General features: G+C 36.4%; 1 protein-coding gene across 7 annotated transcripts in view; it reads left to right on the forward strand.

The window, feature by feature from the left end:
- Positions 1-360: 360 nt before the first annotated feature.
- Positions 361-12823, forward strand: part of LOC131693217 (protocadherin-like wing polarity protein stan) — a 280030-nt gene continuing 267567 nt past the window's right edge. For 4 of the 7 annotated variants that reach the window (XM_058980866.1, XM_058980867.1, XM_058980868.1 and 1 more), the window contains exon 1: positions 361-805. In XM_058980866.1, coding sequence (XP_058836849.1) covers positions 727-805 — 79 coding nt within the window. In that variant the 5' untranslated portion in view covers positions 361-726. Of the gene's footprint in view, positions 1027-12823 lie in introns of all 7 variants that reach the window. The other 3 variants (XM_058980870.1, XM_058980864.1, XM_058980869.1) reach the window with 3 other exon arrangements.

Consider the following 12823-nt stretch of genomic DNA (forward strand, 5'->3'; position numbering starts at 1 on the left):
GTCCGAGTTATGCTAGGGTTTTGCTCGGTTCCTGTAAAAATTTGCCAGAAAACGCGAGCGAAACCGAGTTCGCACTAGCTCAACTCACTCAACAGGATACGCGCAGAAATCTGACAGGGCTGCCAAACAGAAATCTAGCAGAGCGGTCTCTGCCAGAAAATTTGCTTACTGGGATGTTGGACGATTTCGATACAATTTGTTGGGATTGTGGGATTCTCTCACTTTTATTCCGGTGCGAACAGAACAGCCCTGCAATCCTATAAGAAAAATTATCGAATCAGACCGTGGTAGAGCAATGAACGTTAGCTTTTGACTAGCCGCAAAGCTCTGTAGATTCATTCGTTCAGTTGGAGAGTGGCATCGGTCGTGTTCGGAACTGTTTTATGTTGGGCTGTGTTGTGAGTCGATTAAACTATTTAACATACTTTAATGGATTGAAAACACTGCATATTTGTGTATAATAGATAGTTCCACAATATTCATAACAAGAATTCGTTTTCCTTCTGAAGGTTGGTTTTAATTCCAATTGATCGGGAATGTCCAATTAAAAGCATAGCTGTATAAGTGTTAAATTGATGCGAAAAGAATGCCAACAACGATTATTGTTGTGTGAGTGTTGAACTTGCTCCTGGTTGCTGAGCTTTTAATGTTGGCGACTTGTGTACGAAGAGAATAAAACGGAAAAAGGTGAAAAATACACGATTCGTTTCCACAGCATACAAGTGAATGCACTTGTGTGGAAAAAATTGTTTCAATCTGAAGTGTTCAACATCGAAACAAAAGCTTTATTTTACCGTGATGAATGGTAAGGTGAAAAAAGCAAAAAGTGAATTTTTATATTAAAACGGAATATCCAGTTCCAGTTGCAGGACTAGTTTGGCAGTGAGATATAGTTTGTTCATGCATTTTGAATTAGTGTGTTGATTAAACGATGCATTTTTGACCGACAGCCTGCATGATTAAAGAATATGTGGATATACTACTTAATATCGTTTGCTGCATAAACACTGATTTATTATAGTGAGGGTAAGCATTTTATTTAGCAGTTATAGCAACGATGGTAAATGTTCCCAACCGCGGCTTTTTCGAAAAATTGGTTAATTTTTGTCGGAAATGGTACTAAATGGCCTATTTGACAAGTTTTTAAGCGTAGTTTAAACTGAAAAAATAAGTTGCTCTAGTAACCGTACTAACAGTGGCATTGTGCATGAGAAAGTGATTTTTGGAGCGAAGATTAGCGTGATGCGGCTTTGCCGCATAGCCGAGTCGAAGGATTCAAAACGGTGCAAATCCGCTGAGAATCCGCCGGACGAGGTGCAAGCAAACCTGTGATCCACTCGTTTGCCCGGTATACTCAAACATAGAGAATATCACTATCCGGACAGCGCACGAATGAAGAGATGTGGCGTAGCCATTAGGCAATGACAATATGTTATTTGTGTTAATTAATACTATCCTATTGTTACTAAATGTTTGATTATTCAAGTTTCACATTATGATTATCCTTTATTCTACCTTGACCTAATTATATGTTAACGGGTCGAGGTCGTAAGGCTGAAAATCATAAGGCCGAATTCAAAAGGCTGAAAAATCAAAAGGCGAACTTTCAAAAGGCAAACTTTCTGGCAGGCGGAATTTCAAAAGGCAAACTTTTCAGAAGGCAGAATTTTTAAAAGCAAACTTTTTTATAGGACGAAACAAAACAAACAAAGCAATGATAATAATGTGTTATTATCCATTACCTGATATTGATTATATTTCGAGTGAATACATTTTATAACTGATTTTGCCTTCTTTTAAATATGAGTAATTCTTTTGAGTTTCATTTTTGAAATTTTTATGCTTGTTCATATTTGCAATTATGGATACTTGGCTATGACTTTCATTTTAGTATAGTATAGTGTAAAACTGCGATCCACCAGACGTACGTTTAGTTTTGGCCATTATTATTATGATCGCCAGTGAGTTTTGGTTTCCATACAGCGTTTCAATAATTAAAATTATCCTTATTATATTTCTTTATATTATGAGCTGTTCTTTCGAATTATATACGGAAGCGGCGGCCCCGGATTACTCAAACATAGTGGCTATAAATTAGTTTAAGTCCGACGGAACGACAGCGATGTCGGACAGCGCGCGACTTGAAGCGACGTTGCGTAGCCACATTAGGCGTAAATATTTTTTATTAATTGATACAGAAGAATAAGCCAATTAATTTTGGTTCAAGTACAATATTAGTACTATTGGTAAACAAACTCATTCAAAATTATTTAAATATTTAGATAATTGCCGTTATGTGAGCATGACATTCGAGCTACATGCCAGCTTCTTACAACTTACAATTGATTCCTTCTTTCAAATATGAGCAGTTCTTTGAATCTGTATGCCAAATAACTCTTGCACGCACACTTGTGATCACTTCGGCTGCCCGGTTTACTCAAACATAGGGGATGATTCCTTCTTTCGAGCATCTTTGAATTAAAATCGCAGTGAAATCAGGGTTGTTAATCGATAATTAATCGTCATCGTCGATAACGTTAACCACCCATCAACGTCATCGGAAACTCCGTTAACGATACTGTATCGTCGAATTCATCGTCATCGTCGATAATTCATCGGTGGTTATCGCGATACATTTTGCGTTACTTTCCCGTTTATTGGAGTTGAAGTTGATTCGGTTAGCTTTCAATTGTTTAGAAATAAATAACTATTGAAGGACATGTTGTTGGCAGTTGAAAATCAATAGTTTTGGACGTTTTCTATACACGGGGGGGGTTTCCGACGATGTGTCAAAATGGAATTTTTTTTTGTCAACTTTTCGGGAGTGTTTTATATTGAAGGGAAAGTTATTGGCAGTTGACAATCAATAGTTTTGGACATTTTCAATACACAGGGGGTTCGACGATGTGTCAGAATGTATTTTGTTCAACTTTTGGGGAAAGTTTATTCCCTCGGCATGGTACTGTACCTTGATGTGGTCCGGGGGCTTTTCCACCAAAGCAGTATTACAGTGATTATATCACATAAACTTGGGATACGATTATTTTCTTTTTAGTTAAGCTACATTGTGATCAATTTTAGTACTTGGCGACCTTTATTATCCACTGCCATGGTCAAATAATATACAATGTGGGTTTAGGGCCCAATTCTCTCTGCAGGCACCTCATTCCAAACGTACAAACGTGGCCTACGCGATAACACAAACCTGGTCACAAGTACGAACGCCCGCGATCTCGCCAATATTCAAACACCCCGATTGATTAGGTGAACGTTGGAACCTAAGAACCTAAGCTCGCGCAATCATGAATCGGTCACGTCCGGAAGTCTCCGCCCTTGATCATAGCAGCCCAAATTCATGCCTTTAGTTGGACCAATAGAAATAAAAACTAGACAAGACGTCCATGTGCGATCGTTGAAGAATACGCGAACATGCGAATGGCCACACGCTTATAAAAATAATGTGTCCACGCGAAGTTACATACTAGCACACGCGACAAAAACGTCCACATACAAACGCTCGAGTCCGTCTCGATCATCCACGCACGACTACACCCACGATTTCGTAAAAAGTATAACATCCTGGTGACTTAGTGAATGGTTTAGCACTTATAAATTAACAATCCCGGTCTCGAGAGTGAACCTCCAAATGCCCGTGTTCGCGCGAAACTACATAAAAATCGAATGCAAAGTCACATACACGCGACAAAAAAAAAATAACAAAATGCTTGAGCCCTTCGCGACCATCCACGCAACCTATACTCGCGCTCTTCCAGACATTATAACATCCCGGTGATAATATGAACGTCTCGGCACTTGTAATCACTCAAACGCAGTCTCAAGCGTGAACCTACAGTCCCCCGCACTCGCGCATTCATGAATCGTTCGCGTCCGGAAGTCTCTATCCCCGATTCCAGAAGTCTAGGTCCATGCCTTAATTAAATCAATTAGCTCTACAGTTCCAGTAGGACAACTCTCGAAAAAATCGGCATATTATTAATACTCAATAACAATACTAACTCTTCCCTTTATTTTATTTTTACATTTCAAGAGTACTTATTCAAAAGGTCCTAAGTGACATTGAGCTCGAACTGAGAAAAACGAGGCTGAAGTTTCATGGACCTAAAACAAATCCTTATTAGAGAACAAATATGCGTTTTGATGGAACAACTATGCCAATATAGTCTAAGGACTATGCTCATTAGGTAAATAATACTAAAAACATGAAATGTTTAGTGCTAATATAGTTTTTAAGCGCTTTAGAATGATGCGTCCTTTTGAAAATTATAGGACCTTTCATATAGGTCTTTTTTTCGGGCCCAAGAATCATACGACGCTGCACATAAGGCTTTTGACATTAAAAATGTCTTACTCCACTATCTGGGGCTAGGTGTCATTCTAAAATCTAAACTATCTCCCATGTAACGAAACTATGTAAGGTTTGCACGCTTATAATTCCGATATTACTAGATGGATTTTAATCATTCATACACCAACCGATTCAGAAACACCTAACTTAAATATTGGTAATAATTTAATATCTGCCCAATAAAAGTAGACTTTTGGAAATTGGTAAAATTAAAAAGTTCACAAAAAACGGGAAAAATACCATTCGTGAGGCAGATTTCTCAGACACAGCCGTCAAAAGAGGGCAGCTTAGTTGCTCAATGAAACACGAAAAATCATAAATAGAAGCAACGCATGTCCGTTTAAATCAGTTGTTGCTCTTATCCCACACGAGCAACGTCGTTTCCGGGCGATGCAATAAGCGCTATCGATTTTCGGTAACGTTGGCATTTGCACACACTCGCACCTAAGTGACTAAACCATATACGGTTAGTTTATAAATAGAGGTGACACGTACCCGTTTGAATCAGTTTTTGTTCTTATGTCGAACGGGTAAGATCATGGCTGCAGCGTCTTTGCACTACAATAAGCGGTAGACGCTATGCAGTTTCGGCAGCGGTGGCCGTGTGCGGATTTGTCGGGTACCAGCATGGTGTCACAGAATGATTTGCAAAGTGGGTGGGCGGGGTGGTTTGGATTTAATTCAATACGGTGTGTGCTGCTTAAGAGTGTTGCGTTTGAAAAAAATATATTTATTTTTATGCATGCGTGTGCGTTGTAACTTGTTAATCCATGTTTACGGCGCTTTGTAGCTGCGTAGGGTAAAGGGCCAATTGGTTTTCATGTTTCATATTTCGGTTATATGTTTTTTATCAGTAAGGCATCTGACAACGTGCTTCTGTAGTTATTGCACTGCTCAGCAGCGTAGTATTTTATATAGGAGAGTACACTCAGGTTTTTAACGCGGATTTTGAAATTTACGCGGTTTTCATTAACGCGTTTTTTTGACATTGAAAATGTCTTACTGCACTATCTGGGGCAGGGTGTCATTCTAAAATCTAAAATCAAACGATGTCACGTTTTTGCGTCACTATTTTGAACGCTAATAACTTTCTTATTTATGAACGGATTTCCGTCTGGTTATCACTAAACAATTCAGAATTAACTGAAATTATGTTTTATTGCTATAGTGTTTTTGTATTTCAATAGTACACTATTGAAAAACAAGCAAAAATGAACAGATCTCGAAAACGTGAAAACTCTCATACATCAGTCAATCTATCCCCGGCAGCGCCGTCGAAAGGGAGCAGCTTAGTGATTGAAACGAACACGAAAAGTTATAAATAAATGTGCCGTGTGCCTGTTTGAATCAGTTGTTGCTCTTTTGCCAGCCAAATAACATCGTATCTATAGCGTCTCGTACGACAGATTTGAGCACCTAGCACACTACGCTTCTATGAATGACGTCATCCTCGACTATTTAAAGAATATCATTTCTCGAGCGACTTCATTCTCCCGTCGATCGTCGGGCCGTAAAGAACAGCAGTAGCAATCATGCATGTTGACAATGCACTGCGTAGAGTGCTGCATTTGATCACTGCTACCGCTGGGGGTGATCCGATGTAAATAGCGCGCGGCTGGAAGAGTTGCCCAACCTCAGTTGAAGCCGACTAATTGTTCCATTCTGCATGTTATTGGTAAATTAAAAACCCTTTTAAGGGCTATAACAAACAATGAAGAACAAATTTGAATATTTCCAATCATTGACAGCGATAATTGAATTGCGCAGTTTATATTCGTTATTTGTTGCTTGCACACGCGCAAGCAATCTGAAATTTGCAACAATCTGTTATTTGTTTAAATTTATCCTTCCGAAACAATACAAAAATGGGCAGCTACTTAAAGTACATTTCGAGGCTGAAATTGGTGAAAACCTGCGATTTATTAAAAAATAATCTTTCGGAAACATAATCCAAAATTCTGCAATGTTTCAGAAAATTGGAGAATGTAGCAACACTGCCAACTAGCGAAAGCCGTACCAAAAAGAATCCGCAAATTTTTGTTCGTTATTCTGCATGAAGGCAGTCCTTCCATCAACAATGCGAAAGTGATAAAAGCCGATGTCACGTTTCAAACTATCAGTATTTCAAATTATCTGTTGAAGGGGAAGGTTGTTTGTTTCTTTCCAATTTTAATTATTTATCCGATGTAAGTAGCGCGTGGCTGGAAGAGACGGCAAACCGTTATTGCGGCTGACTGTTGGTTCCATTTCGCATGTTATTTTTGTAAATTAAAAGCCCTTTTCAGGGCTATAACCAACAATGAAGAACAAGTTTGAAAAATTCTTGACGATGACAACGATAACCTAATTCCGCCGTTTATATTCGTTACTTGTTGCTTGCGCGTACATTTACAATTTGAAATTTACAACAATCTGTGATTTGTTTAAAATTATCCTTCCGAAACAATACAAAAATGTACAGTTATTTAAAAGTATATTGTCATGCTGAAATTGGCGAAAATCAAGCCAAATCCAAAAGTCTACAATATTATAGAAATCGGAGGATGTGAAAAATCCGCAAATATTTTTTCGTTATTCTCGTGAAGGTAGTCCTTCCATCATCAGTGCGAAAGAGATAAAAGCCGATGTCACGTTCCAAGCTATCAGTATTTCATATTAGATTCTGAAGGGAAGGGTTGTTTCTTGTTATTTCGAAATATTTATCTGATGTAAGTAGCGTGAGAAGGCAGACCTTGTTTTGCAGCTGACTAATTGTTCCATTCTGCATGTGATTTTTGTTAAACCAAAAGCCCTTAGTTAGTTTAGTACTTTTCATTCCATAGCACGCGTGTTTGTGGATTCCACAAATAGTCCTTTTCAGGATTCCACCAATGGACTCCAAATATAGAACATTTCAGAGTTAATGTTAATTATACTACCGAATATATAAAGATACATATGTTAAACTTTCTTTGTTTACGAATAGTTTGAGTTATGACCAGTTAATTTTCTATCATGCTTGCAAACATTTAATTTGATAGCAGGTATTTAAAGATAGATGTAAGGTTTTGTTTGTGAGCATCATTAATTGATGTTCCCATTTCATGGATTTGAATAAAACTTTTTTAAAACTTGAATTTATCACACTATAGGTTATCGATTTTAATTTAAAAATTCAACAATTATCTCTAGTGAAGAATAGCATGCCTGTGTGTAGTTCTAAAACAGTCTATGGCATTAAGGGGTTTTAATTTGGCCACGGATAATATTGATTGCTTATAAAACTGGCTACATTTTTAATGTCATCGTGGTCGTGTCTTGTACACAACCCTTAATTTTTTTCAGCAAAGGTAGCTCTTACGACGAATATTGAATTTCTTCAAAGTTTTCGACAAAATGAGCACCGGAACACGAATGTTCTACATTACTATGGTAAATAGTTGCACTGGATTTGAAAAATTCTTGCAGAAAAAAAAAATTGCGGGAAACTGTAGTTTATATTAACAAACCATTGGCTGGAAGTGGTTAAAACCAACTAATGGCATGTTACTTTAGAATAAATAAGCTTTCCAATTATCATTTAATTTATTATCCTTTCTAAATTGAACTTCGAAAATAAGTCGCATGAACAGAAGAAAATAATTTCTTTTATTTTGATGCTTTGGACGTTTTTACTAGGTACCTATGTGCAGTGGGAAAAACATAGAATGAAATGAATCTTGCGTCGTTTTTGCATGGCGCCTATGAACAGTTGCAGAGGTTTTGAAATATTTCGCGCATAAGTCCTTTCAATTTAAAAGGTCTCAAGTGCAAAATTTCAAAATGTGATCATGAAAACTTTGCGACTTTTTATATAATGCTTGTTATTTTGATTAATACTGGGTATAATGAATCCTGGTTTTCGGTATTCGTTAGCTATGTTGTAATCACATGCTGTACTTCAAATAACTCAGTTTGTTTACATTTGTCACTAAGGACCATTTGAATCAGCAATCTTGATTTCTTATAAAAGAAATGTATAGAATTCGCTCAAACTTTCAAGATTTTTTCCGAGGCCCGGAGGGCCGAGTCTTATATACCAATCGACTCAGCTCGACGATTTGGGACAATGTCTGTGTGTGTGTGTCTGTGTGTGTATGTAACGGACAAATTCTCATTCGTGTTTCTCAGCAATGGCTGAACCGATCTTATCCAAACCAATTTTAAATGAAAGAACTAAAAAACAGTATGAACGCTATTAATTTGTTTTTGATTATGATGTTTAGTTTTCAAGATATGAATGTTTGAATGCGTAAAAATGGCGTTTTTTGCAGTTTTTTTGAATTATCTGCCGAAATTGACAATACAGATTAACAATTTATATGTTTTTAGACAGCTTTAACGAATACCTTTCGAACAAGCTATAGATTGTTGAAATCGGACTATTATCAAAAGAGATATTTATAATTAAATGCGGACGAAAGATTTTTATCATTTCCCATTGCCAGAAATATGTCCAAAAACATGTAATCTATTATTAGCGCCAAAACGGCTTATTTTAGGTCAATAGTATCTTCGGAGAATTTAATGAAGATAATATGCCCTTTCTTTTGGTATTGTGCTTTTGCTGATTAATCCCCCTATGAGTGAGATATTTTCACAAATTTTCTTGGAAGTGATTATATCGAAATGACGTCTTCAGCAAATTTGTAGCTCTTACTTTTGCGAATAACTTTACTGAAGACTTCAAATATCTATTTTGAATACTTTAAAAGTTATGGATTGTCGTTTGTGGATTACCTTTTGTCGTCTATTTATTGTTCAATATAGTAATAATCCATTGAAATAAGCCAAACATTATTACGATAAAACGAATTTTGTATTTCATTTTTCTATCTACAACCGCTAGAAATAATCACCGAACACTTCCAAGTTGTCTGGAAGGAACTTGATAACTTATCAGTGCAAAAATGTTCATTTGTGCGAACCTTCTGACTGCAATTTTTCTAACTTATGACCATCGGATCGATCTGAAACATATCGGAAAATGAAAAGCGAAATAAATAGCTACAAGCAATGGCGTAACCAAGAGAAGGTTTTGGGGTTTAACACCATACAACCCCCCTCCCCCCTCCACCACACCCAAAAAAAATAATGGATTGAAGTTGAAAATTTATTGATGCAGACAGATTTAATTCAATTTTACAATAACAATTATCTGATCCGTAGATTGATAACCTGTTGTTGTAAACATCATTGATAAATTGTCGGAATGTGATCCTGATATGTAACTGATCTATAGGTCTTGAATTCACAGTTGTCTAATAGCATCAATATCAAATTCCTGCCTGAAAACATTCCAATAGAAAATTCCAGAGTTCTGTAATCAATCATAATCCTCAGATTTATTTTCAAATTAATCTCGTTTTTGTAGAGATGTACTGTAATAAGGGTCTTTATTCAATAGGAAGCGAAGTTAAAATTGATTTAATGTCTATGAAACATAGAATTGTTCACCAAAAAAATGCATAACTTTCAACATTTGCTAAAAATGTTTTTTTCCTTTCTCATTCACTCTAAAATTCGTCAATCTAATCCCGACCCGGAGGGCCGAGTGTCATATGCAAATCGACTGAGTTCGTCGAGATTGGAAAATGTCTGTGTGTATGTAGAAAAAAATGTGACCTCTGTTTCTCAGAGATGGCTGGACCGATTTGCACAAATTTAGTCTCAAATGAAAGGTACAACCTTCCCATCGGCTGCTACTGAATTTTTTATTGATTGGACTCCCGGTTTCGAAGTTACGAGTTGAAGAGTGCAATCACACAGCAAATTCCCATATAAACTGAAATGAAAAATTTTCAAAATCAAATTTGTAGTTTTGATGCCAAATGCCTTTAAAATGCATGAAACATTGAGATGTTTGGCAAAAATGGACTTTTTTGGACTTTGGTACATTTTTGCCTTTCTCATATAGAAAGATTATGCAATCACTCTAAAAATCGTCAATCATACCGGCCCGAGGGGGGTATGCAGTGAGGGGTTGCTACTTTAAAATTAAAACTAGTTTAAAATTTCTTAAGTTGAAAAATTTCGGCAGGACGTGGACCTCCCGGATCATTCTCCATGATCCACTGCTGGTTTCAAGCGATGTTTCAGTATCACATAGTTTCTCAAGATCGTGGTTGTCGATCCATTGTATGTATGTGCAAATCGTACTGAACATGTAATATTCATTTCCACCATCGTATTGAACATAACCAGCCATGGAATCGTAGTCTGGACAAATGAGAAAAGCACAATTGCATCGCTAGGTGGACTAAAACAGGTTTTTATTTTGGGAATGCGTCGAGTTGAGACGAAAACGTAATATGATTAATAACGAGGATAACACTTTCCGAATGTAGAGAGAAATTTATGAAAAATGACGATTTCCATTCGACTCTAGCAGGTTCTGATCGATTTTGATGAGCATTTGATTTTTGTTGTATGACCAATTATATGTATAGGTCAAATGTTTAAAAACAGTAATTTAAGGTCAAGATAGCATCATTATGAAACCGCCAATTTCGGAGGTTTAGTATCTTCGATGAGTTTTACAAACGTTAAACAGCGCATCATTTGATAAAATAATTTTGACGGTGTATCGTCCAAGAAGTATTTATGGTGAATTTTCTCAGGTTTTATTCATGACTACAATAAAGTCTCAACAAATTCGCTAAAGACACGAGCCTTGTTACTATTTTCTGGAAAATAATTCTGCATAATTTTAAAACTTTAAAAATTATGGTTTCGGAATTATGCCGTTTGGACAGTATGATCGATTTTCACCAAACCCCCACCAAACCGAATTTCTGGTTACACCGCTGACCGTAGAAACAAAGTCGTTCTACACTCGTTCACAAGAAACTTCTTCGAATGCTGAATATCTATTATAATACATTGACACCTCAATTTTATCAGCCAAATATGAATTGCCAAATATGATTTTTTTCATTGCATCGAACTACAACAATTTTTAGGTAGCTTTCAAGGGGTTATTTTATAGACGTCTTCCAAAATTTGGCGAACCTATCCCAATTCGTATACCAATTAATTGGTATACTTAAGGGTTTATATGTTGCAGATAGAGAAAATACTAAAATTTTCAGCTTTTTTCCTACACAATATTACGAAAACTTATTAAACAATTTTTCCTAATAAGTTTGTGAAAATTATAAACTATTTGAAATTTTTTAATAGTTTAATTTTTTATTTAACCGTGATTTTTTAATAAATAGTGACCATCGCTTCACAACGTAGTCTATTTTTCATGGCTTGCGGTGAGCACGATCTCTCGAATTGCTGAACTGAAAATTATGGAATAGAAATTAATTTTTAGTGTTCTTTACAGATTTAACTCGCCGCGCAAATAGCTCTGAATTAGACCCGCTGGTGCCCTAAGACGATTTCGCTAGATTTTCGGAGCACTGTGAACCCAGTGCATTAACGCAAGTGACGGAAGGCTATCGAAAAGTTTCGTGAAAATGAAAATTCCAGTAATTCCAGATTTCCCCAAACGGTTCGTTTTTGAGAGGTTTTTATTTGTTCTTTGGCATTAGGATTAGCGATAATAATTCAAATCAAGGATACTACTGGGAAGCCACCTTTAGAAAAAGTCGATGTCGAAGTAAAATTTGGAACTATGCAGGCATGCACTTCAGAGATGGCGTGATATCAGGAGCTGCGATTTCATTTCAACGCTTTTTTGTTAAAAGGGCGATACTTACAAATGTAAACATAAGGCTTTTTTCATACATGCGAATGATTAATAAATAACCCCTTTAGGAAAATTCAGTTTTCCCACCACAATTCAGATATTTTATTAACAGAGCATTAACAATAATTCGATGGTATGTCTATTTTATGGGCCATTTTTTCGCTTTCTTATTGATTTGGTTTGAGATTTCTAGCACTGATGTTGTCCTATGCTGATTTGAGCGATTCTCTGAGTCCTGCCACTATCCCATGTAGTATGTGTTGTCAAAAACATCGTGAAGCATCAAGTTCAAAATGTTCTCAAACGATATAATATCCGAAGAGAGTGATAAGAGTTATAAGAAATGTCTCATCACACTGTTAGGTGGATTAAAAGCGTTTTTTTATTTATTTTCGGTCTCATGCGTTATTTTCTTGTGATGACCTTTTTGAGCTCATACATCCAAGAAGAGCAACATTGCTGCCAACAATGATTCTTCTCTGCCATCGGATGTCGCCAGGTTTTAGAACAATGGATATGTATTCTCATACTCGATGGTATCAGATAAGTAGGAACGATCAACAAACTGCAAGTAGTATATTACACATTTCTTGTTTTGAAGTATAAAATATTCGTATTAAAATATTATTTACAGGCTCCACACATATCTCAACACACACAAAAACACAAATGCTTGACAGGTGACTGGGCCAAGTGCATTCACTCGTAGGATCTATCATTTCGATGATCGCCTCGATTCT

The sequence above is a fragment of the Topomyia yanbarensis genome, chromosome 3 (assembly GCF_030247195.1).
Source record: "Topomyia yanbarensis strain Yona2022 chromosome 3, ASM3024719v1, whole genome shotgun sequence".
In the NCBI taxonomy this organism is placed as follows: Eukaryota; Metazoa; Arthropoda; class Insecta; order Diptera; family Culicidae; genus Topomyia; species Topomyia yanbarensis.